The sequence below is a fragment of the Helianthus annuus genome, chromosome 11 (genome assembly GCF_002127325.2).
Source record: "Helianthus annuus cultivar XRQ/B chromosome 11, HanXRQr2.0-SUNRISE, whole genome shotgun sequence".
In the NCBI taxonomy this organism is placed as follows: domain Eukaryota; kingdom Viridiplantae; phylum Streptophyta; class Magnoliopsida; order Asterales; family Asteraceae; genus Helianthus; species Helianthus annuus.
The window spans coordinates 61,367,252-61,393,643 of record NC_035443.2 but is presented as its reverse complement, the minus strand read 5'-3'; the positions used below and the strand labels follow the sequence as shown (position 1 = coordinate 61,393,643).

The 26,392-nt window shown below is 44.1% G+C and overlaps 1 protein-coding gene across 1 annotated transcript in view; it reads right to left on the bottom strand.

The window, feature by feature from the left end:
- The window catches only part of LOC110866798 (ras-related protein RABA2a), a 28,934-nt gene extending 2,767 nt beyond the window's left edge, over positions 1 to 26,167 (bottom strand). Inside the window, exon 1 of the mRNA XM_035979321.1 lies at positions 25,880 to 26,167. Coding sequence (XP_035835214.1) covers positions 25,880 to 26,044 — 165 coding nt within the window. The 5' untranslated portion in view covers positions 26,045 to 26,167. The remainder of the gene's footprint in view (positions 1 to 25,879) is intronic.
- Between the last annotated feature and the right edge of the window lie 225 nt (positions 26,168 to 26,392).

The following is a 26,392-nucleotide window of genomic DNA, read 5'->3' as shown; positions in this document are numbered from 1 at the left end:
GATCTTTCTAAAAAGATGAGTGAAGAACACCAAGAGGCTCCTGTTAGTGAGGAAGGACCAGTTCCTGTCCTTAAATGGGACTTGGGTCTCTTCGAGCAGATTGTTCGTAGCTTCAGATTCCCACCGGAGTGGGATGCCCGGTATCCGGCTCAGGGCCAGACCGCGGCTGATGCACCACCCGGTTACATTACCCTGTATGAAGACTTCTTTCTTCAGGGTAATTTCCGACTGCCGGCGACCAACTTCCTAGGCAGTATCCTTTCTTACTACAATTTCCATATATCTCAGATGAGCCCTCCCGGGATGGTGAGGGTACGACACTTTGAATTTTTGTGTCATTCCCATGGCGTCGAGCCATCGGTAGATAAGTTTCGTGCTTTCTACCAGTTGCAGAGAACGATGGGGTTCTTCTCGTTTGCAAGCCGGGGCGCGGCAAAGAAGATCTTGTTGAATCCTCCTAAGAGTTTCCACGACTGGAAACCCAAGTTCTTCTTCATCAGGGAAGAAGTCTTGCCGATTGCCATGCCCTTTAGGGACTGGACCGAGGCCATACCGAAGGAAGATCTTCCCATCCCAAAAACTGCTCGGTGGTACCAGCAGCTAACCCCAACCCCAAATCGGGTGTTTGGGGAAAATGTGTTACTTGCTGCTAAGATGAGTGACCAGTGGTTACCTAGCAGCAGGGAGGTTCCGGTTTTGAAGATCGGCGATCAAGGTTAGTGTCTTCTTGATTCTGTTTCTAAGTAGGATTTCTGTAATTGTCACTTACTTATCTCCATTTGTAGAAGCGCAACTCTACCAAGCTGCCTTCTCTACCTTTGGTGGCTCGATGGGCGTTCGCCCATTGCGCGTTGACGAGGAAAGCTGGTATGACCAGATTAAAGGAAACTTCATGTTTCCTGCTGCTGATGCTTTCGCTTTACCGCCGACCGCTACTGAAGGTGCGCAATACCCTAAACCTCGTCCATTGCGCTCTGTGACTCTCGCTGGGAAAGAGACTTTCTATCTTTCCAGCGAGGAGTCCGTAGGTTCTTCCAGCGGCGAGCTAAGCTCTTGGTCTAAAATCTTTGCAGGTGTGTTGCGCGACCTGGGGATTTACCCCGAGGAGAAGAAGAAGAAACCGGTGAAGAGGAAGAAGAAGGTGGAGCCTGAGGTGACCAGTAAGGGCACTGGCCCTAGTCGCGCAACATCTGCTGCTGTCAAAGGTACTCTTCGCCTTCGTCAACGTGACTTAGACGACTATGTGATAATCAGTGACTCATATGAAGGTTTATCACATGCAGCTAAGGGGAAGACCGGTGCTGGTGGGTCTAAGAGTTCTGGGAGCGCGGGTTCTCGCAACCCTGAAGCTGGCGCGACTCCGTCTTTCCCAGAAGATGAAGAAGTAGAAGAGGAAGATGCTGGTGCCCATCTTATTGGGCGGAAGAGGGGTAGGAGCGAAGCCACGACTGGTGTGGCTTCCGCCCCTACATCTGTTGTGATTCCCGTGGTTGGGAAAACGAGCAAGCTGCGCTCGTTATACAAATTTTCTCCTGGTAAGTTCTTCGCTTCTCTTCTTAATACTTTTCTCTTTACTCAAATGCACTTGCTTTATTTTTCAGAAATCAAGAAGAAAACCCCTGAGAAGGGTGTCACGTTCAGTGAGGCTGCGGCGAAAAGGCCCAAGATTACCGTCAAGTCCACTGACACTGCTGCTCAGGATGCCGCGAAGGCTGCTGAGGCGCAGCGAAAGGTGGAGGAGGATCGGAAGAGAGAGGAGGAGAAGAAGAGAGTTGCGGAAGAGAAGAAAAAGAAAGAAGAAGAGAGGAAGAAGATAGAGGAGGAGAAAAAGAGAAAAGAGGAGGAGGAGAGGAAGCAGAGGGCGGAACAGGAGAGGTTGGCTGAAGTGGTGAGGAAGCAGGCCTTAGAGAAGGAGCTAACGGCGAAAAAGGCTATGGATCAGCCTCTTAAATCTCCAGGTCCTGAGGTCACCAAACCAACCAACACCGGTCCTGTTATTACTTCCAAGGGTTCCAGCCGCTTCTCCTCAAGCGGCGCTAGCTCTGGTGGAGCTGGGGGTTATAACCCCAATGTGATAGGTGCGAAGGACACCGTTGGGGATATTTACTACAAGACTTACAATGAGGAAGAACGTGGTGACGCTCCTCATCAAGCCCCCTGGAGTTTAAAACAGAAAGATACCTTCATTGAGTTCAGCCCTGCGCGCGAGTGGTTCTTGAACTCCTTTACACCTGCTGAAGTCAATCGGCAAAGGGCGAAACCTCACGAGATGTTGTATCGTACTTATATCCTTGGCGAGGCCAACGCTCGTGCTGCCAACCATCAAATAGTTCGCGAATGGCGAACGATGGTTAGGGAGCGCCCGACTGGGAGGCTTATCGCGAGCGTATGCTGAAACGTATTGCTGAATTTGAAAAATCTAAAGCCGCGTTTGGTGAGGAGAGAGCCAAGTTTGAGGCTGACAAGAAGGCTGAAGAGTGGGGCCGCGAGGGGCTGCAGAAAAAACTCCACAATGTTGAAGAGCAACTGGCCAAGGAGAAGGCCGATTTTAAACGTATTTGTGCCCAAGACAACGAGCGCGCCTATGCGGCTCGACAGAAAATAGTTGATCTTGAGGCTAAAGTTGCTGACTTGACCTCGAAGGTAGAGGAGGCGTAGGGAGAGAAGGCTGCCAAACAGCAGGTGGAGGTTAGTCTATTTGTTTTCCTTTATACTTGCTATTTTGTTAATACATCGGCCTAAGTTGTTTTGTCGGCCTTCAGGTTGAATTGTCTGAGGTCAAACTACAGCTGTCCAGCAAGGACAGAGATCTCCACGCCAAGGACGCTGAGATTGCGGAGCTCAAACGTCGCTTAAACGAGCAAATTGACAGGTGCGAGTCGTTGGAGATCGACCTGGAAGCCGAGAGGGTTAAGGCTGCTACGGCTGAGGAGGCGCGTGCTGTTAGCACTGCTGCGCTGAATGTGGCCCAAACCAACTACTCCGAGGCTCAAGGCATCGTCGATACGCTTGTCTCAGAAGCTGAATGGATGCGCACTCGTGGAGTAGTGCTGGTAAGTGCCTTTGTCTTATGCTTTTTCTTGTTGAGAGTTTTATCTTTAATGCTTTTTGTTTTTTGTGAAGGTTGCCAACTCCATCCTGAATGCGGGCGAGCTAGACCGCGCCGTAGCGGCTCTGACAGATGCGGCACGTGCGGTGGGTCATCGGGGAGGCTACCTGGAGTGTGCCGATCACGTTGAGCAGATGCTTGGGCAGGAATTTGACATAAGTCATTGCTCAGTGACGGAACATGCTGATGCTGCACTGGCAAGTGCTGAAAACTCCTACGACAACCTTTCCTTGCCTATCATGGAGTTGGTTGTTGAATCGTTGAAGAAAGACGACTGGTGCCAGCGTCTTAAGGCAGTCCTCGATCCACCAGTTACCGTCGAGTTGTCCGACGAGGAGCCAGCTGGTGATGATGGCGGCGATGGTGATGATGATGGCAACGATGATGATGGTGAAGATGACGGAGATGATGGTGATGATCGACGCGATGAATAGGATAGTTTGTTGAATAGGTGGTTGATAGGCATTTGTGCCTTTGTAATTTCTTCGGACACTCTATGTACAATGCTGCGCATTTGCGCACGTTTTAAATGAAATGAAACATTTTGGTTTTTTCCGTTGCAATTATTGCATTGCTATAAAAACTTTATGTTAAATTAGCTCGAATAAATGGAAGCGTTTTTTAAGTATTAAGGTATCCACCCGGTCTCGCGCTTTGTTCGCGGAGGACCTTGGAGGTGGTTTGAACAACCCTGAAATGCTGGAGCGTTTTCGCGCTAATCAAAAGTTTAGCATGCATTTGTAACGAAAAAATGTAATAGAAAAACATGTCGTATGTTTTCATTCAAGTCAGAAATGGGCGCTTAGGCCTTCATACATAATTGCTAATGGCTTGTAGCCGGCGTAGTGAATTGAAAGATGGCGCAAGGCCGAAATAGATTACATGTAACATTTGCGCAATTGTTGCGCATTCCAAGTTCTTGGTAAGATGTGGCCATCTAGGGTGCGCAATTTGTAGGCCCCTTTGCCCAGGACCTCATGAATCAGATATGGGCCTTCCCATTTAGGTGCCAATTTCCCTGGACGTTCCGCATTTGATGCTTCATTGTCGCGAAAGACGTATTCCCCTGGGTTGAAGGTACAAATGCGAACCCTTGTGTTGTAGTACCTTTCCAGCTGGGTTTTGTATTTGGCCTCTCTGATTCTCGCGATTTCGCGTCTTTCTTCTAACAGGTCCAAGTCTAGACGCCTTTCTGCTTCATTGTCAATTGAGTTGACCGCTGTCATACGTGGTGAGGGTAGGCCAATCTCCGCCGGGATAACCGCCTCCGAGCCATAGACCAGGCTGAAAGGGGTCTCGCCGGTACTCGTCTTTGGCATGGTCCGATGAGCCCATAAAATGCTTGGGAGCTCATCAACCCATCCGCGCCGCCTTGTTCCTAATCTGGCCTTTATCCCTTCGACGATGCATTTGTTCACACTTTCCACTTGTCCGTTGCCTTGTGGGTGCGCAACGGATGTGAAAGTGTGTTCGATGTTCATCTCCTTCATCCATTTCTTAAGATCGTCCGAAGCAAAGTTGGTGCCATTGTCAGTCACGATCTTGAGCGAGAGGCCAAATCTGCATATGATGTGCTCCCATATGAATTTGCGCACAATCATGGCTGTGGTGGATGCAAGGGCTTTGGCTTCTACCCACTTCGTGAAGTAGTCGACAGCTACTATGATGAACTTTACGGCACCGGGAGCATCCGGGAAGGGTCCCACCATGTCAATTCCCCATTGCTGAAAGGGCCATGCGGTGGATACGGGGATAAGATCATTTTTAGGGCGCAGCGTTTTTGGAGAGTGCCTCTGGCAAGAGTCACATTTGCGGATCTCCTTCATTGCGTCAACATGCATACCAGGCCAGTAGTAACCGGCGCTCATGATCTTCGCGACAACCATCCGTGGTCCGGAGTGGATGCCGCAAATCCCTTCGTGGATTTCCCTTATCAGATAATTCGCATCCTGGGGGTCCACACAGCGCAGTAGTGGCCCTAGGAAGGATTTTCGGTACAAGATACCGCCGTTTATTTCGTATTGTAGGGCTTTGTTTTGGATCTTTCTTGCTTCCGCTTTGTTTTCAGGGAGCACCCCTTCTTGCAAGTATTGGATGATTGGAGTCATCCACGATGGTTGCCCTGTTTCGATCACGTTCACTTGTCGCAGTAATACCGATGGATTCTTGAGTACCTCTATCCTTACATCCTTGGCGAGATGTTGAAAGGAAGTCGAGGCAAGCTTGCTCAAGGCATCGGCAGGCTTGTTTTCTGAGCGATTGATATGTATAACCTCGTGAGTTTCGAATTGTTGGAGCAATTCTTTCGCTTGTTCCAGATATAGAGCCATGACTTCTCACTTCGCGTCGTATATGCCGTTTACTTGACTGGCTATCAGGAGTGAGTCAACATGTGCGCGCAAGTTTCTTGCTCCCATCTTGATGGCGAGGCGTAAGCCTGCCAGAAATGCTTCGTACTCAGCCTCGTTGTTGGTGTTTTTGAAGTCCAACTTAATGGCGTAAGTAAACTCGTGCTTTTCTGGGCTCACTAGGCGTAAACCTGCTCCCGCGCCATCTTCATTTGATGCCCCGTCGGTGTAAAGCATCCAAGTCTCCTCTGTTGTATTTTCCTTGGGAGTCTCTATCATCTCGCATTCCTTGATTTTATCAGCCGGCACTTCTGTGATGAAGTCGGCGAGGACCTGCCCCTTAATGGCCGGGCGCGGTCTGTACAAGATGTTGTGGCCGCCCAGTTCAGTGGCCCATTTTGCCAACCTGCCTGATGTCTCAGGCTTCTGTAGTATGGTGCCAATGTGGAAATTTGTAAGCACAGTTATCACATGGCCTGTGAAGTATCGGCGCAACCTTCGGGAGGCGTGTAGCAGTGCAAGAACCAGCTTTTCCATTGTGGAATATCTTGTTTCTGGGTCAGTGAGTACCCTGCTGACATAGTAGATCGGGGTTTGTACCCCGTTTCTGTCGACCAATAACACTGACCCTACTGCCTTATCCGAGGAGGACAAGTACAGTACGAGGGGCTCCTTCTCAAATGGTGCAGTCAGGGTAGGGAGTTCGATCAAACACGCTTTCATTTGTTGAAAAGCTGTTTCGGCTTCCGGGGTCCATTTGAACTCTTGCTTCTTCACACAATTGCGCAACGTGCTAATGAAGGGATACGACTTTGCGGCGTGATTGGAGAGAAAACGATTAAGCGCGGCCAGCCGGCCGGCTAGTCGTAGCATTTCCTTGATGTTTCTCGGTGAGGGCATTCGCTCAATAGCTTGTACTTTCTCTGGATTCACCTTGAAACCGCCGTTTGTGACAATGAAGCCTAGAAACTTCCCCTCTTCCATGCCAAAGGAACACTTGGCTGGATTTAGCTTCATATTTACGCTGCGCAATGAGTTGAACGTTTTCTCGATGTCTTTCAACATTTGGTCCTCCTCAGGACTTTTAACCACTAGATCATCGATATAAACCTCAATATGCTTTCCGATGTCACCTGCGAAGGTCTTGTCCATCAAGCGTTGATATGTCGCGCCTGCATTCTTCAGGCCAAAAGGCATCTTTGTGTAGCAGAAGATTCCAAGATCCGTTTTGAACGCTGTCTTGTCTTCATCTTCTAGCTTCATCTGCACTTGATGGTATCCTTTGTAGCAATCCAAAAAGCACTTCCACCGGTATGGCGCGAGAGAATCTATTTTTTTTATCGATCTCAGGCAAGGAATAGCAATCCTTTGGGCACGCCTTGTTGAGATCAGTGTAGTCTACGCACATGCGCCATCCGCCATTTGATTTTTCGACCATCACGGGGTTCGCCACCCAACTCTGATATCTTACCTCTCGCAGGATCCCGGCTTTGAGCAGCTCACATACCTGCTCGTTCATTGCTTTTGTCTTGTCTGCCCCTAGGCTGCGCCTTCTTTGGACCTTTGGCTCGACAGATGGGTACGTGTTTAAGCAATGCTCGGTGATGTTGCGCGGGACACCGGTCATGTCTGCCGGTGTCCAGGCAAATATATCCATGTTTCAAAACAGCAGTTGCTTTAGACGTGTTCTGATGTCTGACGAAATGGCGTGGCCAATTGTCACAGTCTGCTCGGGGTATTTTCGGTTTAAAACCCATTTCTCCGGCTCGGTCGTGGAGACCTTCGCCGCCTTTGTTGGGCGCAGCTCTTCAGTTGACATTACTTCTTTCTTGGCATATATGATTGCTACTCCTGTCTTGGTTGGGAAACCTATCGCAGAGTGAGGCGTTGAAGTCACCATGTTTAGCTCGCCTTGTGTTTCCCTCCCAATAAGCACATCATGCCTCGATTTCACTGGCATTACCATGAAGTTCACATTTGTTGTTCTTGAGTGTTTCCCGTCAGAGAGCGTGACGGGGAAACTGATCTGTCCGAGAGGAAAAACCATCTCGTTGCAAAATCCAGACAAAGGATAATCGACAGGTTCGAGTCGCGCTTTATCCTCTTCATCCAACTGATTGAAACACTGTTCGTAAATAATGTCGGCAGTACTCCCCGGGTCTATGAATATGTAGTCAGTTTCATAATGCCCGATTATGCCGGTGATGACCACAGGACGTGTGGCGCGAGGTCCGCCACGCACTACTGGAAATATAACTTGCTGCTCTTGCCAAGAAGGTTCATAAGGGCGTTTGCCTTTCTCTTTCGCGCTGTACCTGGGTCTGTTGACCATGTGAGTTTCTAGTCGACGGACCTTTTTGTGGTTCTCTTCATCGTGGCGCTGGAGTTGACGGGTTTCCTTGCGTACATTCTTCACTAAATGGCTTAGCTTGCCGCTTTTGAGCGCTCTCTCGATTTCTTGGCGCAAGCTGTAACAGTCGTCAGTCAGGTGCCCTGAATCTTTGTGAAAATCGCAGTACAAGTTAGGGTCTTGCCCTTTCTTGTTTGTCATTGGCCTTGGCGCCTTGAAATCGACATTCTCCGTCATCAATACCTCCTTTGGAGTTTTCGTGAGCGGAGTCCAGTGTTTGTCACGATTGTCGTCTCTGACCGCCTTCTTGTAACCGATGCGGTCAATCGTTTCTCGCGCATCTTCTCTGTAGCGCGGCCTGTCGTCATGTCACACCCCGATTTCCACGTGGGTGGGCCCGGTGGGGGATTACCGTGACGATGTTGGCAACAATATAGTCAAACCACACAATTATATAATGCACAGCGGAAGCATAAGATAAATATATAAATTTCAACCTCTGATTGTAATATCAAAATGTATTACAGGGTTGAATATATCCACAGTGGATCGTAAATAAAGGTAAAGTATTGTTCCATTAGATACTGCAATCAAGCTTGCGAGGCTTATCCCGACGCTAGGGAGCTAATACCAGCCAATTACGTTTAGGTACCTGCACTTAATCTTTTTGGGGAAAATACGTCAGTTTACACTGGTAAATACATTCAACTGACACATTTGAAAATGTTTATTAAAATTGATTTGAATGCACAAGGCGCAAACTCTTTTTTAACTTGGGAAAATTCATAATGATCTTGTGAACGTTTTACATGTTCTTTTATGCGTTCAGTAGCCCGGGTCGTGCCGGGTTAAAGATTTATAGACACACCACGTTTGCGTAAAACCGTAGTACAGAAACCAACGGCTACGTCTTTTAGTTTTAATGTCGACACTTTATACCGGGTGTACGCCTACACCGGGATGTCGATGGTCGTGGCCATTTCGTAAAATGATGCCAAGGATATCCGGGACAACGGTCATTAAACCCCCCAAAGGCTTATAAGCAACAAAACTGTTTAAATGAGCCGATCATATTTAATCAATTAACCACCTAAGCGATGGAAGTATATAATGCTCAATCAAGCGGTATTAATATACCGTAACCCAAGCCCATATAGGGGAAATAAGTCAAAAGTATTTACCTTTGCAAGTATTAATCCTTAATTTAGATCAAGTCACCGATAGCTTTTACTGGGGCTCCTAATCTGGAACGAAGGTTTTAATTAACCTCTTAGAATCCTAACGGTCCTTGTATTAGCCGTAGCTTAAACCGGTTGATTCCGATATATAGATATGGTTAATTCGCACGGAAAGGCGAAAACCGAGAATGGAGTATGATTTGGACCCAACAAGTTCAGTGACTTGTTTTATATGGGTTTATAGTTCATACTCTGGATTTTGGGGTTCAAATAATATAATTTGACCCATATCGGCTATTGCACGAAAACTAGTTCCATGGGCCGTACCGTGTGCGCAAATAGGCGAAACGGTTAACCATAAGTGTCCTACGCTTATTTCCTAAGTCAATATGCCTTAAAAGTATTTTGGTATCAGTAGGATACCTTCCGTAATGCCCGTAACGAGTTTAAGTTTATATTATGCCCCGTAGGGGCTTTTCGGTCATTTTAAAGACTTTAAAAGGGATTTTCGAGTTCTACAGGAAATCTGAGTTTCCCGAACAGCTTATAAAGCTTAAAATACTTTATTTATTATTTAAAACCAGTAGCAACTGGAATCGGGTCAAAAGACCTTGTAGAACTCCCGTTTTGGCCAAAAAGGGCATATTCGGTATTTACCGAACCGTAGCCATAACCGCAGGTTATGAGCAAGGTAAAAATTATTAAAAATCTTTAAAATTCCCAAAATATTATTTTACCACAGTGGGTAAAAGTTTTGGTGCCGAAAACTTGGGTTAGATGGGCGTTATGCTAATTGCGCCGTTAATTACAAAACTTTCTTAAAAGTGCGCTTTTTAGCATAACTCTCGTTCTAGACCTCGGATTGACGTGAAACTTTAGGGACATGCTTATAATTTAATAAGCAAGGTTTTGGTCCGTTCACGTGTCCGAAATACTCGTTTTTATTTTAAAAGGCCGTTACGGTCAACTTTTAGGCGAATGACGGAAATACTTAAAAGACTCGGATAACTCATGAACCGACCACAGAGGCTTATACCAACATGTGACCTGGTCCTAAGATAGTCCTAAGGTATTTTTATACCTCACTAAAACGGGTCAGAACTGAAGTCAAAGCAAAAGTCAAACTTTTGCGATATTCGGTTCCGAACAGGTTCTATATAGTAAATGATCGATTCAAACGAGCGCAAACATGTTTATATACTTATTATCATGTTTTATGATTATCAAAACAGGTTCCATAACATATATCTTACAGATTATGCATAAATCGCCAAAATAGCTTTCTGTTGACTTTTTAACCGCACGTTTGACTCGATATTTGACATAGTTAGAGTGGTGATCAGGGGGAACCCTTTTAGAGGTTTAATACCCACATAAATACCAACTCAAAACTACTTTTGATTCGTCATAAGACTGAACCATTTGCAAGACATTGCAATGACAACCGTTAGTTACGACGGTTGCGTTTATAGGCTATAACTATGGAAATGTGAAACCAAAATGGTTATGAACGACTTACAGAAGTTAACTCTTGATGAGAGAACAGAAGGGAAAGCTAGAGAGCTCTTGAATGATCAGATATAAGTGTTTTTGAGTTGTGTGAATTGTTATGCTTAAGGCATGCTATTTATAGCCAATGCCAAGCTTTGTTGATCATTGCAAGCACTACCATCTGACCAGAGGTAATGGTAGGTGTCCCCTAAGTGATATGGGTCATTTGTAGGGTGCCCATGCCTCTTTGTTTGTGGTTTGATCGTTCAAGTTTGCAAAAGCCAAGTAGTTACAAAGTTTCTGCATCTGGGCACTTTACGCGACCCGCATGGACATTCCATGCAACTTTTACGCGGGTCGCTTGGGATTAGAAGTTCAGACGCGTTATTGAGGAGGCTCGCGGCCCGCCTCAACTTATGTTGAAACCTTACGCGGGTCGCGTGAGGTTATATTTTCTGAATTTTTCAAATCTTTTATAATGATTACAGAATCGGCCATTAATATCGAAATCTTTCGTAATGATTTGCCTGACCTTTCGGATTTGAAGGGGTAACTTTGCGGTTTGGCCCTCGGTTATTTACCGATAGGGGCCTCGTGTTAATTACCCGCATTATTAAGTCCCCGGTTTATTTATTAATTATATTGGAAAGCCTTAACTTTCACTGTTGACGCTTTTAATCCTTCTTCTACGAATTTGATCGTAACTTTCTCGTTTCATATCGAAACTTCGCGAAATTTATATATATTATTTTAGTGAGGGTATAATACCGTTACAAAGTCTTTGGAACGTTAAAGGGTCACTCAGAGGTATTATTAAACATGTTGACATAGTTAACCCCTGTAGTTTGTAATCTCTCACTTTTTTCCGCGTTTTATATTTGTACGATCTATAATTTATTCGTTTGAAGGTTTAAGCATTATTTAGGGATACTATACAGTATATTTACCCTTGTTGACATTTATAACCCTCGAATTTATATACTTTCAAGGTTTGTCAAAATTAGTCCTTTTATTTATTATAGATGCCACGTGTAAACAAATGACACGTGTTAACACATCATTGGACACAAAAATTCGAGGTGTTACATCCTCACCCCCTTAAAATAAATCTCGACCCGAGATTTACTCAAATAAATAAGGGTATTTTTCTTTCATTGTAGCTTCGACTTCCCACGTATATTCAGGACCTCTACGAGCATCCCATTTGACTTTAACAATCGGTACGTGCTTTCTGCGAAGCTTCTTGACCTGTCGATCCTCAATCGACAAAGGTTTTTCTATGAACTTTAAGCTCTCATCTATATGCACATCTGTGTGTGGAATCACCAACGATTCGTCGGCGAAGCACTTTTTGAGATTGCAGATGTGGAACACATTGTGAATTCCATTGAGCTCTTCAGGCAAGTTTAGTTTATAGGCAACTGATCCGACTCGTTCAATGACCTCAAAAGGTCCTATGTATCTCGGACTCAGTTTGCCTTTCTTGCCGAAACGCATCACCCCCTTCCAGGGTGACACCTTAAGTAATACTTTTTCACCCACTTCGAAGTGAAAATCCTTACGCTTTGGATCAGCGTAGCTCTTCTGCCTATCGCGGGCAGCCTTGAGACGTTCCCGGATCTGGACAATCTTGTCCGTTGTCTGGAATACAATCTCTGGTCCCGATAATTGGACCTCTCCTACTTCCGCCCAACAAACAGGCGATCTGCATTTCCTACCATATGATGCCTCAAAAGGCGCAGCCTTTATGCTGGTGTGGTAGCTATTATTGTAGGAGAATTCGATCAGGGATAGGTTTTTATCCCAGTTACCACCTAAATCGATCGCACATGCACGAAGCATGTCTTCTAGCGTTTGGATAGTACGCTCACTTTGACCGTCCGTCTGAGGATGGTAAGCCGTACTAAAATTTAAACGCGTGCCCAAAGATTGCTGGAAACTCTTCCAGAAGTGAGATGTGTATCTAGTATCCCTGTCGGAGATAATAGACACAGGTATGCCGTGTAAGGCTACAATCTTATCAACATATAGTTGGGCTAACATATCGGAGCTATACGTCTCCTTGATGGGTAGAAAATGAGCTGATTTAGTCAGCCTGTCGACTATGACCCATATTGTATCGTTTCCTTTCCTGGTTTTGGGTAACTTGGTTATGAAGTCCATAGTTACGCATTCCCACTTCCACTCGGGAAGTTCAGGCTGTTGTAGCAAGCCAGACGGCTTTTGGTGCTCGGCTTTGACTTGAGCACAAGTCAAGCACTTTGCTACATGGGCGGCTACAGACTTTTTCAAGCCTATCCACCAATAATTTGCCTTTAAGTCTTGGTACATCTTGTCAGCACCAGGATGGACTGAGTATTTGGAACTATGGGCTTCCTGGAGAACAACATCTCGTAGTCCCCCATAAATCGGAACCCATATACGTCCATTCAGCCTAAGAATTCCATCCTTGCTAAGAGTCAACTGCTCCTCAGTTACTCCCAGCTTTTCATTTGGATAATTAGCTTCCAACACAGCCTCACGCTGCGCAGCTAATATCCTTTCCATCAAATTATTTTTAACTTCAATGCTCTTGGCATTGATTCGAATGGGTTTTACCCTTTCTTTCCTGCTCAATGCATCGGCGACCACATTCGCCTTGCCGGGATGGTACCTGATTTCGCAGTCATAATCATTCAGGGTTTCCATCCAACGGCGCTGTCTCATGTTCAACTCCTTCTGGTTGAACAGGTGCTGGAGGCTTTTGTGATCAGAATAAATCACAAATTTAATACCATAAAGGTAGTGCCTCCACAACTTCAGTGCAAATACAACGGCACCCAACTCCAAATCATGGGTGGTGTAATTCTTTTCATGCACCTTTAATTGCCTTGAAGCATAGGCAATCACCTTGCCCTTCTGCATAAGCACACACCCCATGCCTGTATGTGATGCATCGCAGTAAACTACGAATTCATCTGTACCTTCCGGTAATGTCAACACAGGTGCGTTGCTTAGCTTTTGCTTCAGTATTTCGAAGGACTCTTGCTGCTTTGGGCCCCAAATGTACTTTTCTTTCTTCTTGGTTAAGGAAGTCAAGGGCGCAGCAATCCTTGAAAAATTTTCAATAAATCTCCGGTAGTATCCTGCTAAGCCCAGGAAACTACGAATTTCGGTAGGCGTCTTTGGCTCTTGCCAGTTCATGACTGCCTCTACCTTAGCGGGATCCACTTGGATACCACGCTCACTCACAACGTGTCCTAAAAACTGAACTTCTCGTAGCCAGAATTCACACTTCGAGAATTTGGCGTAGAGTTTCTCACGCTGTAGTAATTCGAGAATGCAACGGAGGTGCTTCTCGTGGTCAGCTTGATTCTTGGAATAGATAAGGATATCGTCGATGAAGACTATGACGAATTTATCCAAGTATGGCTTGCAAACGCGATTCATGAGATCCATGAACGCAGCCGGTGCATTTGTGAGCCCAAAAGGCATCACTAGGAACTCGTAATGACCATAGCGAGTCCTAAATGCTGTCTTGTGTACATCTTCATCTCTGACCCTTAGTTGATGATAACCCGACCTTAAGTCGATCTTTGAGAAGTAGCTCGCTCCTTGCAGTTGATCGAACAGATCATCGATCCTTGGCAAAGGATATCTGTTCTTTATGGTAACTTTATTCAGCTCTCTATAGTCGATGCACAACCGCATCGATCCGTCCTTCTTCTTTACAAACAGGACAGGAGCTCCCCAGGGAGATGAACTAGGTCTGATAAAACCTTTCGCCAGCAGTTCATCCAACTGGGTCCTCAGTTCTTTCATTTCCGTTGGCGCTAGTCTGTAAGGTGCTCTTGCTATCGGAGCTGCTCCAGGAATGATGTCAATTCTGAACTTCACTTGTCTATCTGGTGGCAAACCAGGTAGTTCTTCAGGAAAAACTTCGGGGTATTCAGGAATGACAGGAAGATCCTCGATCTTCGGCTTTGGTTCTTCAATTATCACCTGAGCCATGTAAATTACACAGCCTCTGTTCAAACACCTTGAAGCTTTCAGCATAGATACGTCTTCAGGCAACCCGTACTGCGTATCTCCTCGAATGGTAAGAGATTCACCACTCGGAGTCTTTAAGACTATTTGCCTCTTGCCGCATATGATTTGGGCCTGGTTATGGGATAACCAGTCCATGCCTAGCACGATGTCAAAACCCGCAAGTTTGAAAGGAAGTAGAGATAAAGGAAAAGAATGATTCCTAATGGATATTTCACATCCTTCTAGAATAGTAGAGACGGTTTCGATCGTGCCGTCTGCTAATTCTACTTCGTATTTCACGTCAAGGGTTTTGATTGGCATATCTAGTAGTTGGCAAAATTTCTGGTCTACAAAGGACTTATCAGCGCCAGAATCGAACAGTACTCTTGCAAATATATTATTTACGAGAAAAGTACCTGTAAGCACATTGTCGTCCTTGACCGCTTCCTTTGCATCCAAGCGAAAAACTCTCGCATTTGTCTTCTTATTCTCTTCTGCCTTCTTGGCATACTTCGGGCAATTACTCTTTATGTGCCCCTTTTCATTACAATTAAAGCAGGTTGCGTCCTTTATCTTTTTGCACTCCACTGTCTTATGATCCTTGGACTTGCATAGCCCACAGGGTGGAGTCCTTTGTTGCGACTGTGAACCAGACGCAAACCTACACTTCCCGGAGTGAGGTTTCTTGCAGACCTTGCAGTAGGGTCTTCCATCAGCTTGCCCCTCCTTCTTTGCCTCCGACCCTTTCTTGCCCTCACCGTTTCCACGGTGCTTTTTACCGGACTTTCGTGAGGTATCATCCTCACGCTTTCGCTTCTCAGCCTCCTTGCTCCTTTGTGCCCTCAGACGGACAGCATCAAGTGTAAGAGACAAGGAGAGGTCAGTAACTGACCTGAAGGTCGTCGGCCTAGAAGCCTTTACGCTGGCCTTGATCGCCGGCTCTAAGCCCCCAATGAATCGGGCAATTCTTCGTGGTTCTGGTGTCACAAGATATGGCACCAGGCGTGACATAGTGTTAAAGCTTGTCAGATAAGCTTGACAATCCAGGTTTGTCATCACCAGTGAGACAAAATCTGCCTCAATCTTCTCAACCTCGTGCTGAGGGCAGTAGTTCTCTTTTATGAGGGTAATAAACTCCCCCCCATGTCATTTTGTACAAGGCAGACTTACCTGAAGCCTGCACCAGAGCTCTCCACCATGCCAGGGCCTCGCCCTTGAATGACTGGGACACAAACTTAACCACGTCCCTCTCAGCGCACCCGCTGATGTCCACAATCGTGTCCATCTCGTCCAGCCAGGTGATACAATCAACTGCACCTTTCTCCCCTGTAAATTCACGGGGCTTGCATGACACAAAGTATTTATAGGTGCAACCTTTAGCACTGGACGCATCAGTATATTCTCTATCGCGGTGAACGCTGTGCTCAGTAGACGAATGCTTGTCGTCATCTTTCTTGGGTTCAGAGGGTGGTTTGGAGTGTGTCTTTGGTTTAGAGGGTGGTTTTGACACAGATCTGCCTTGAGACTCAGTATGTTGACGATCAATAGCTGCCTGGACAGCATTGTTGATCAGAGCCTTTAGCTGTGCGCCTGTCAAATGTACTGACGCATTGTCATAGTCATCTTCATTCGTGTGGCTGTTCTCTCCATTGGGATCCGCCATTGTAACTTGAATCTGTTACAGAAGATAACAAAATTTTAATTTAGGAGATTATTATATAATTGTCTTTTATGACAATTTGTCAACCATGGTACAGAGACCATATTTGGTTAGCTTATTATTTCATTAAATATTAGGATCTGAATATATCCTATTTCAACTATATAAATAGTATTGGCGGCATAAAGCCTAATCATGATGATGTTTTATAATGTTAGCCGAGATTCCAGAGAATCAAAGGCATAGAGAGTTGAACCGTAGTTCTTTTATCTCTTTCTGACAGAGAGTCATAGACTACCACTGCCTTTTGTCTTTGTAAGACAATTATTATGGCCCATAGGCACTACACCTCTAATGGATGTCTTAATATGGTTGGCCCGTAGGCACTACATCACTAATGGATGTTTTAATATGGTTGGCCCGTAGGCACTACATCACTAATGGATGTTTTGATAATATTGGCCCGTAGGCACTACATCACTAATGGATGTTTTAATAATTCTGGCCCGTAGGCACTGCATCACTAATGGATGTTTTAATAATACTGGCCCGTAGGCATTGCATCGCTAAATGGATGTCTTTGTAATACTGGCCCGTAGGCATTGCATCACTAAATGGATGTCTTTATAGTACTGGCCCGTAGGCATTGCATCACTAAATGGATGTCTTTATAGTACTGGCCCGTAGGCATTGCATCACTAAATGGATGTCTTTATAATATTGATCACCTTCATTGGTGATTTAACCCACGATTTATATATCATTTAGTTGGGTTTTGAAATCCTCAAAGGATTATTGTATAAGAATGACGTGCGTGATTATAACGAATCACATCTGCCATGAATGTTAACATGCGTACAGAGGTTAACAGGGAATCAGAATCTTCTCAGCTAGGTCGTACCATCTTGACTGATCTTAAAAGACCCCAAGCTAGGTTTCACCCCCTTAAGATTCTTTATTTAGGCAGATCAATATAAAAGGAATGGTTTTGATTTATTTTTATATATATTAAAACAAAACTCACAACATACATTCCAAAAATCACAAATACCGTTACATATTGCCCTAAACGGGTCTTTCAAATAATACATACCTTCATAGAGGTTTTAAAATAAGTGACAAGTCCACGCAGGGACTAATACAAGATAGGTGTCCATGCAAGGACTAATTATAAGTCCACGTAGGGACTGAAATACGATAAGTTGTCCACACAGGGACTTATTTCAAAATAGAAATTACATTCATACTACTATTAAGGGCTAGTGGTCACGTTTCTTCTTTTTGCCCTTTAGTAGGTTCGCCAAGCCCTTGAGAAATCCTCGGTGGCTTTTCTTTTCTTCCTCGAACTCTCTCTCCACACGATCTAGTCGATGGAGTATTTCTTCCTGTTCAGGAGGAGAAAAACGTGGTTGTTGCGCTTGATGCGGAACGGGAGGTCTGGGAGGTATTGGATACCCATGAGCTGAGTAATCCGGTGGTCCCATGTTTCCATGTGCTCCGTCAGGGTAGCGCGCATTATATCTAGCCGACACCACATATGGGTCGCGCTCATAGCCGTAGTTGTATTGTGCTTGCGACGGTTCAAACGGGTTGTAAGCCGTTGGACCTGTGTAAGCTGGTATGGGTTGGTTATACCCAAATGGTGGCGAATTTCGTGCAGTAGGTGCGGAGTTCGCTTCTTGTATAGGACTTGAAGGTCCTTCTTCATGTAGTGGCGAATAGTGGCTACTACTAGAATGTCGAGGAGTGCTGAAGTGGTTTCCCCCTCCTCCTCGTGTAGACATACGAGCATTGGTCCTCCTACGCCTCGGCGGATCAGGTATAACTGGTTGTGCCGGTGGCGGAGGTGGTGGCGTAACTGCCTCAAAGCGTGAATCCCCAGAGGGATCCTGTGGATGTCTCGGTTGCGATGTCTGATGAGATGGTGTGTTGTACCACTCAGGTCGGTCAAACAAGGCCATAAAGCTATCTGGGCCTTGATACTGCGGACCATGATATGAAGATCCATCAGATACTTCTATCGGATGCGTGGGCGTACCACGAGCTGGTTCAGTTGGATCCTCATCTTCCTCCATAGGATCTTCAGAAAAATGGTCTTGTGGCCCTAGTGGAACAAAACCTGAAGGTTCCTGTATGTAGTCAGCCGGATTAAACTGAGCTACGTAGTATGGACTAGGGTCGTCGTAGTTTCGGTGCGATACCGAACGTTGTAGAGGTATGAAGGAAGGTTGTGGGTTGTTGGGATTATTTTCTGAATCTGGCCCAAAGGAGTGCCGGTAGGATGGCGTCGAGCTGTGCGAAGTGGAATGCCTCGCTGGTTCGTAAAGATCTCTTCGTCGCTGTGGCTCTTCGCTCCTTGTCATCGAAGGATGTCTTGTACCAGATGGTCCAGCTTCTTGATCGTGATGTGTCACGATTTCTCCTCGGCCTCTACGTCCCCTTCCTCTTCCTCGGAATATAACAGGTGGCATTTTCCTGCTCCAAAACTTATTAAAAATCAAATTGAAAATAAAGACAAAAAGGAGTAAAAATCCGAATTTGTCCTAAGTTATGGTCTAGACTCAAGTGTGTGCAATTGTGTCACTGAGATTAAACACGATGCCTATTGTGTTTAATTCACTCAATGTTGGCTCTGATACCAACCTGTCACACCCCGATTTCCACGTGTCTCACCGGTGGGCCCGGTGGGGGATTACCGTGACGATGTTGGCAACAATATAGTCAAACCACACAATTATATAATGCACAGCGGAAGCATAAGATAAATATATAAATTTCAACCTCTGATTGTAATATCAAAATGTATTACAGGGTTGAATATATCCACAGTGGATCGTAAATAAAGGTAAAGTATTGTTCCATTAGATACTGCAATCAAGCTTGCGAGGCTTATCCCGACGCTAGGGAGCTAATACCAGCCAATTACGTTTAGGTACCTGCACTTAATCTTTTTGGGGAAAATACGTCAGTTTACACTGGTAAATACATTCAACTGACACATTTGAAAATGTTTATTAAAATTGATTTGAATGCACAAGGCGCAAACTCTTTTTTAACTTGGGAAAATTCATAATGATCTTGTGAACGTTTTACATGTTCTTTTATGCGTTCAGTAGCCCGGGTCGTGCCGGGTTAAAGATTTATAGACACACCACGTTTGCGTAAAACCGTAGTACAGAAACCAACGGCTACGTCTTTTAGTTTTAATGTCGACACTTTATACCGGGTGTACGCCTACACCGGGATGTCGATGGTCGTGGCCATTTCGTAAAATGATGCCAAGGATATCCGGGACAACGGTCATTAAACCCCCCAAAGGCTTATAAGCAACAAAACTGTTTAAATGAGCCGATCATATTTAATCAATTAACCACCTAAGCGATGGAAGTATATAATGCTCAATCAAGCGGTATTAATATACCGTAACCCAAGCCCATATAGGGGAAATAAGTCAAAAGTATTTACCTTTGCAAGTATTAATCCTTAATTTAGATCAAGTCACCGATAGCTTTTACTGGGGCTCCTAATCTGGAACGAAGGTTTTAATTAACCTCTTAGAATCCTAACGGTCCTTGTATTAGCCGTAGCTTAAACCGGTTGATTCCGATATATAGATATGGTTAATTCGCACGGAAAGGCGAAAACCGAGAATGGAGTATGATTTGGACCCAACAAGTTCAGTGACTTGTTTTATATGGGTTTATAGTTCATACTCTGGATTTTGGGGTTCAAATAATATAATTTGACCCATATCGGCTATTGCACGAAAACTAGTTCCATGGGCCGTACCGTGTGCGCAAATAGGCGAAACGGTTAACCATAAGTGTCCTACGCTTATTTCCTAAGTCAATATGCCTTAAAAGTATTTTGGTATCAGTAGGATACCTTCCGTAATGCCCGTAACGAGTTTAAGTTTATATTATGCCCCGTAGGGGCTTTTCGGTCATTTTAAAGACTTTAAAAGGGATTTTCGAGTTCTACAGGAAATCTGAGTTTCCCGAACAGCTTATAAAGCTTAAAATACTTTATTTATTATTTAAAACCAGTAGCAACTGGAATCGGGTCAAAAGACCTTGTAGAACTCCCGTTTTGGCCAAAAAGGGCATATTCGGTATTTACCGAACCGTAGCCATAACCGCAGGTTATGAGCAAGGTAAAAATTATTAAAAATCTTTAAAATTCCCAAAATATTATTTTACCACAGTGGGTAAAAGTTTTGGTGCCGAAAACTTGGGTTAGATGGGCGTTATGCTAATTGCGCCGTTAATTACAAAACTTTCTTAAAAGTGCGCTTTTTAGCATAACTCTCGTTCTAGACCTCGGATTGACGTGAAACTTTAGGGACATGCTTATAATTTAATAAGCAAGGTTTTGGTCCGTTCACGTGTCCGAAATACTCGTTTTTATTTTAAAAGGCCGTTACGGTCAACTTTTAGGCGAATGACGGAAATACTTAAAAGACTCGGATAACTCATGAACCGACCACAGAGGCTTATACCAACATGTGACCTGGTCCTAAGATAGTCCTAAGGTATTTTTATACCTCACTAAAACGGGTCAGAACTGAAGTCAAAGCAAAAGTCAAACTTTTGCGATATTCGGTTCCGAACAGGTTCTATATAGTAAATGATCGATTCAAACGAGCGCAAACATGTTTATATACTTATTATCATGTTTTATGATTATCAAAACAGGTTCCATAACATATATCTTACAGATTATGCATAAATCGCCAAAATAGCTTTCTGTTGACTTTTTAACCGCACGTTTGACTCGATATTTGACATAGTTAGAGTGGTGATCAGGGGGAACCCTTTTAGAGGTTTAATACCCACATAAATACCAACTCAAAACTACTTTTGATTCGTCATAAGACTGAACCATTTGCAAGACATTGCAATGACAACCGTTAGTTACGACGGTTGCGTTTATAGGCTATAACTATGGAAATGTGAAACCAAAATGGTTATGAACGACTTACAGAAGTTAACTCTTGATGAGAGAACAGAAGGGAAAGCTAGAGAGCTCTTGAATGATCAGATATAAGTGTTTTTGAGTTGTGTGAATTGTTATGCTTAAGGCATGCTATTTATAGCCAATGCCAAGCTTTGTTGATCATTGCAAGCACTACCATCTGACCAGAGGTAATGGTAGGTGTCCCCTAAGTGATATGGGTCATTTGTAGGGTGCCCATGCCTCTTTGTTTGTGGTTTGATCGTTCAAGTTTGCAAAAGCCAAGTAGTTACAAAGTTTCTGCATCTGGGCACTTTACGCGACCCGCATGGACATTCCATGCAACTTTTACGCGGGTCGCTTGGGATTAGAAGTTCAGACGCGTTATTGAGGAGGCTCGCGGCCCGCCTCAACTTATGTTGAAACCTTACGCGGGTCGCGTGAGGTTATATTTTCTGAATTTTTCAAATCTTTTATAATGATTACAGAATCGGCCATTAATATCGAAATCTTTCGTAATGATTTGCCTGACCTTTCGGATTTGAAGGGGTAACTTTGCGGTTTGGCCCTCGGTTATTTACCGATAGGGGCCTCGTGTTAATTACCCGCATTATTAAGTCCCCGGTTTATTTATTAATTATATTGGAAAGCCTTAACTTTCACTGTTGACGCTTTTAATCCTTCTTCTACGAATTTGATCGTAACTTTCTCGTTTCATATCGAAACTTCGCGAAATTTATATATATTATTTTAGTGAGGGTATAATACCGTTACAAAGTCTTTGGAACGTTAAAGGGTCACTCAGAGGTATTATTAAACATGTTGACATAGTTAACCCCTGTAGTTTGTAATCTCTCACTTTTTTCCGCGTTTTATATTTGTACGATCTATAATTTATTCGTTTGAAGGTTTAAGCATTATTTAGGGATACTATACAGTATATTTACCCTTGTTGACATTTATAACCCTCGAATTTATATACTTTCAAGGTTTGTCAAAATTAGTCCTTTTATTTATTATAGATGCCACGTGTAAACAAATGACACGTGTTAACACATCATTGGACACAAAAATTCGAGGTGTTACACGTCACGGCCTCTTGGTCTCTCAGACTTCCAGTCATGACTCTTGTATTTGTTACGCTTGTTGTTGTTGTCGCGCGTACTTCCTCTTGAAAATCGATCTTCTGGGTAGTAGCCCTTTCCACCAGCAAGGGACTCCTCAGTTTGCGCGACGATTTTTGCGGCTTCCATCAGTTTATCCCACTCCTTCGGCATTCCATCTTTGCCTGTGATGGTTCTAATGAGACTATCGCAGCGTATAGCCTTTTTGAAGTGACAGCGCATGAGTTGCTCACTGACGCCGCCAATTTCCAGGCACTCTTTGTTAAAACGCGTGATGAAGTCCTCCAGACCTTCACCATCTCTTCGCCAAATATCTTCTACTTCAGCTGTGTCGCGTTGGTAGCGACGTTGTTGGCTAAAGTAGCTTAAGAATTGCGTCTTGAAATCTGTCCATGATTTAATCTTCCCAGGCGGAAGGCTGTCAAACCAGGCGCGAGCCGCTCCGGTAAGAGTTTGAATGAACAGGTGGCACCACATGGGCATATTCCACCCACCCATGCAGCCCACACTCGTGAATGTTCTGACGTGATCGTTTGGGTCAGTCAACCCATTGAATTTCCCAACAGTTGGGGGTAGCTTTTCTCGTGAAAGCGGCGCGAGTGCAATTTTCGGGATAAACTTGGAGTGTTCCGCAGCTTCCGCTGGTCTGTATGCCAGGCGGAAATCTCTTTCAGCTTCTTCTGTGTAGCCAATGTGTTGTCTTGGCTTGTAGTACTCATGGTTTTTTGGTAAACGATTAAAGACTGACGATTCTTCGTCACCTTCCCATGTGGGATAATATGGGTCCGTTTCTTCCCATTCATTGTTCATGTTGCGCGGCGTGAGCCGGCTGTGAACAGGGCCTCGTTGAAGATTCGACGGATATTCATAGTAACTATCCGTTTCCCCTCTTGTATCGCGCGTGTCTTGTATGCTGAAACGTCTTGTAGGGGGAGGCCTGTTGGTTCTGCCTTGTATATTGGCTGGTGGGGGCCTTTGGCGCACCCCCTGACTCTGAGGGGTGACCAAGGACGGTTCTGCCGTCAAAACTGCCTGCTGCGCGATGAGCGATTGGTATGCTGCATTGATAGTGGCGATGTTCTTGGCATACCATGAGGCTGGGGTTTCGCCTTCTGGTAAGCCAAGTAATGCAGATACATTTTGAGGTGGCGCTGTGTTCGAAGGTCCTTCTCCGTTCCCTGGGGTGACCACTTGGGTGATGCGGGTGAAACTCTCGCGCGGACCCCCAGTATTGTTGATTTCAACTTCGCCGATTTTTTCGATTTGTTGGGCTTGGAAGTTTTGGATTCCTTCGCCCAACGCCGTGTTAGAGTTGGTTCCGAAACCGAACTCTGGGATGATTCCTTGACCAGTCATAGTCGAAGGAAGGAAGAGGTGTCAAAGGCTCAAATAAAAGAAGATGAGGGTGGTTATGAAAAAAATCGGTGGGCGCCAATGAAGAAACAGTGATCTAATTAGGGAGTTAATTAGATTGGTTTATGTTCCTTTCATGAGGGTTAATCTTCTTTAAGGATATTTGAGCTCCGACTTGGTGATCTAACCTGCAAAACAGAACACCGTTACTCGTTAAGAGGGGAATGTGGGGGTTTCCCTCTTAACCAGGCTCCGGCGTGAGAATAAGCGACTGCTTTGAGAGTGATTAAGTGTAAAGAGTAAGAGCCGAGAGAATAGAATGTTTAACCTGTGGAATGAGGTCTCTATTTATAGCCGGAGAGGTGTGAGGGGTTATGGGCTGATGGGCCTTGGGCCAGAAGCGGACAACAAAACGGATATGCTCTTTGTCTCACTGGCGTCGACCGCTTAGTGGCTTCTAGATGCTCGTTGGTGCTGGCGCACCTTGATTGGAGCCACGTGTCATTGTTGTCGGCCTTGTTGTCCTTCTGTCATCAGCAGACGAGTGGAGATCGTGGGACAGTTGTCTCCGTCCTCTGATTGGTGCCATGTAGGCGTCCTTGTGTACTTCTCGTCAGGCGATCGTGGCGCACGATTGACCAGAGCCTGCTAGACGCTCATTGGCTCCTTTTACTGCCACTTGTACCTTATGTACCACTGTAGGTAGCCGCGCGCTTCCCTACTGAGTGGCTCATTTCTTTCATTGTTTTATGCTAAGTGCTGATATCTGGGCCTCTTGTGAGCCTTGCCTCGCGCGGGGTAAACTTCAACGCGTGTGAGTCGCGTGGGGATACTGTTAATAAGTTTTCTGAAATAAGGAGTAGGTTCCGCGCGCAACCTGGGCGGAGGTTTGCGCGACTTTTGGGACCATACCCCTTCAAATCTTAAAAAAGCAGGACCTATATTTATCTCTATGTACAATCATTTGAGTTATTGGTACAACCGTAATAAGTATCATCGATTGATACTTCTATGTACAACCGTGTGAGCTATATGTACAACAATATTACTTAAAGTTTTGAGAGAAGTTAAAGTGAAAGAAGAGAAATACTGAACTATGTAGTTAATATCCCGACATATCAACCGATATATCAGTGATATATCGATCCCCTGCCGAGATAGCAGTACAAAATATTGGTACCGATAATATCAGCGATATTGTCCGATATTGTCCGATATTTGACCGATATAGGACCGCTATTTGATCAATGAATCACCGATTTTCCCAATATCAGTACCATTTTTCTTATTTCTACTGTTCATTTTTCTTCTTATTGCTGCTATTAGTGTTTTAAGTCTTAATTGTTAGTTTTTACTGTTAAATGTTAGTGTTTTAAGTCTTAGTCAGTTCTTACTTGTTACAATTGTTAGTCTTAAATTGCTATATATATAAATTTAGCATGATATTAAAATTACCGATATCCCACCGTGATAACCGATATCTCAAATATCGGTCCTTGACTGATATCCGATATTTTACCGCATTAACTACTTAGATACTGAATAGATAAGGAAGAAAAAGAGGAACAGAAGTTGGAGGAAGCTGAAGCCATTAACATGACCGGAGGCTCACATGCGTCCCTCACATAATCATATTGCTTCTTCGCACCGTCTGAAGCGTTTTCCCAACCACATAATCAGTTGTACACAACGCTAACCACATATAACCTTACGCATCAAAGTTAAAGCAATACATACGCGTGCTTATGCGGCTCTCGTAGTTCTCTACTTTAAATCAGTTCTTTGTTGAACAACCAAATATAAAATATACAACTAAAGATATATAAACTATTAGTTTAAATTTTTTGAGCATAAGAAATATATCTAGTTAAATAAAATAATGCAAACAAAAAACGTAACCATAAAGAAATAAACAAAAACAAATTCATCACTCCATGTTACTTCAAAAGTTTTTCTGAACACAGAAAACAACATTTTCAATTCAAAAGCTTTATGTGAAGTTGAATAAATCTCATTTTCATTCTTTTTAAAATCTTGAATTCATTTGTTCTTCATAGGCTAATAAAATACACAGCAATTAGGTTTCTAATATCCAAATACAGTCTAAAATCACACTCAACAATAGTAACATCCTGAGATTCAACACTAAACTAACTTAACTACTGAAACGAACCCTAAATCAACAAATCAAGCAATAAAGCCACAATAAACATCAACCAATGCTTGATCAGCAACAACGTCAAGTAAATAATCGAATAAAACAAATGCAAATCTAGTGAGAGAGAGAGAGAGAGAGAGAGAGTACTTGAAGAGTACGCGTGGCGAATTCAACGCCAATAGTGGACTTAGATTCTAAAGAAAACTCGTTTCGAGTGAATCGAGAGAGAAGATTGGATTTACCGACGCCTGAATCTCCGATGAGTACGACTTTGAACAAGTAATCGTACTCGTCATCCGGTCTTCTCGCCATTTCTCAGTTCAGTTCACACACAAAAGTTGCAGAAGAATCGGTAAAGGAGATATATAGATAGATACACGAGACGAGAAATTGAAGACGGCTGTAGGCATGTGGGGGTGAATTCAATGAATCAATGTATCGTATCTAGTAGAACAAACTCATTTAATGACCTAAATCATATATTTCCAACGAATTCTTTTAGATTTTAGTAAACTGTCATTTTAGTCCCTCTGGTTTAGGCATTTTTGTCATTTTAGTTTAAATTTCAAACTTTTTATATCTGGGTTTCTATGGTTTGTATTTTGTTGCCATTTTGGTCCAAATTTCAAATTTGGCCAGATTCCTTAACTTAAACCTCCC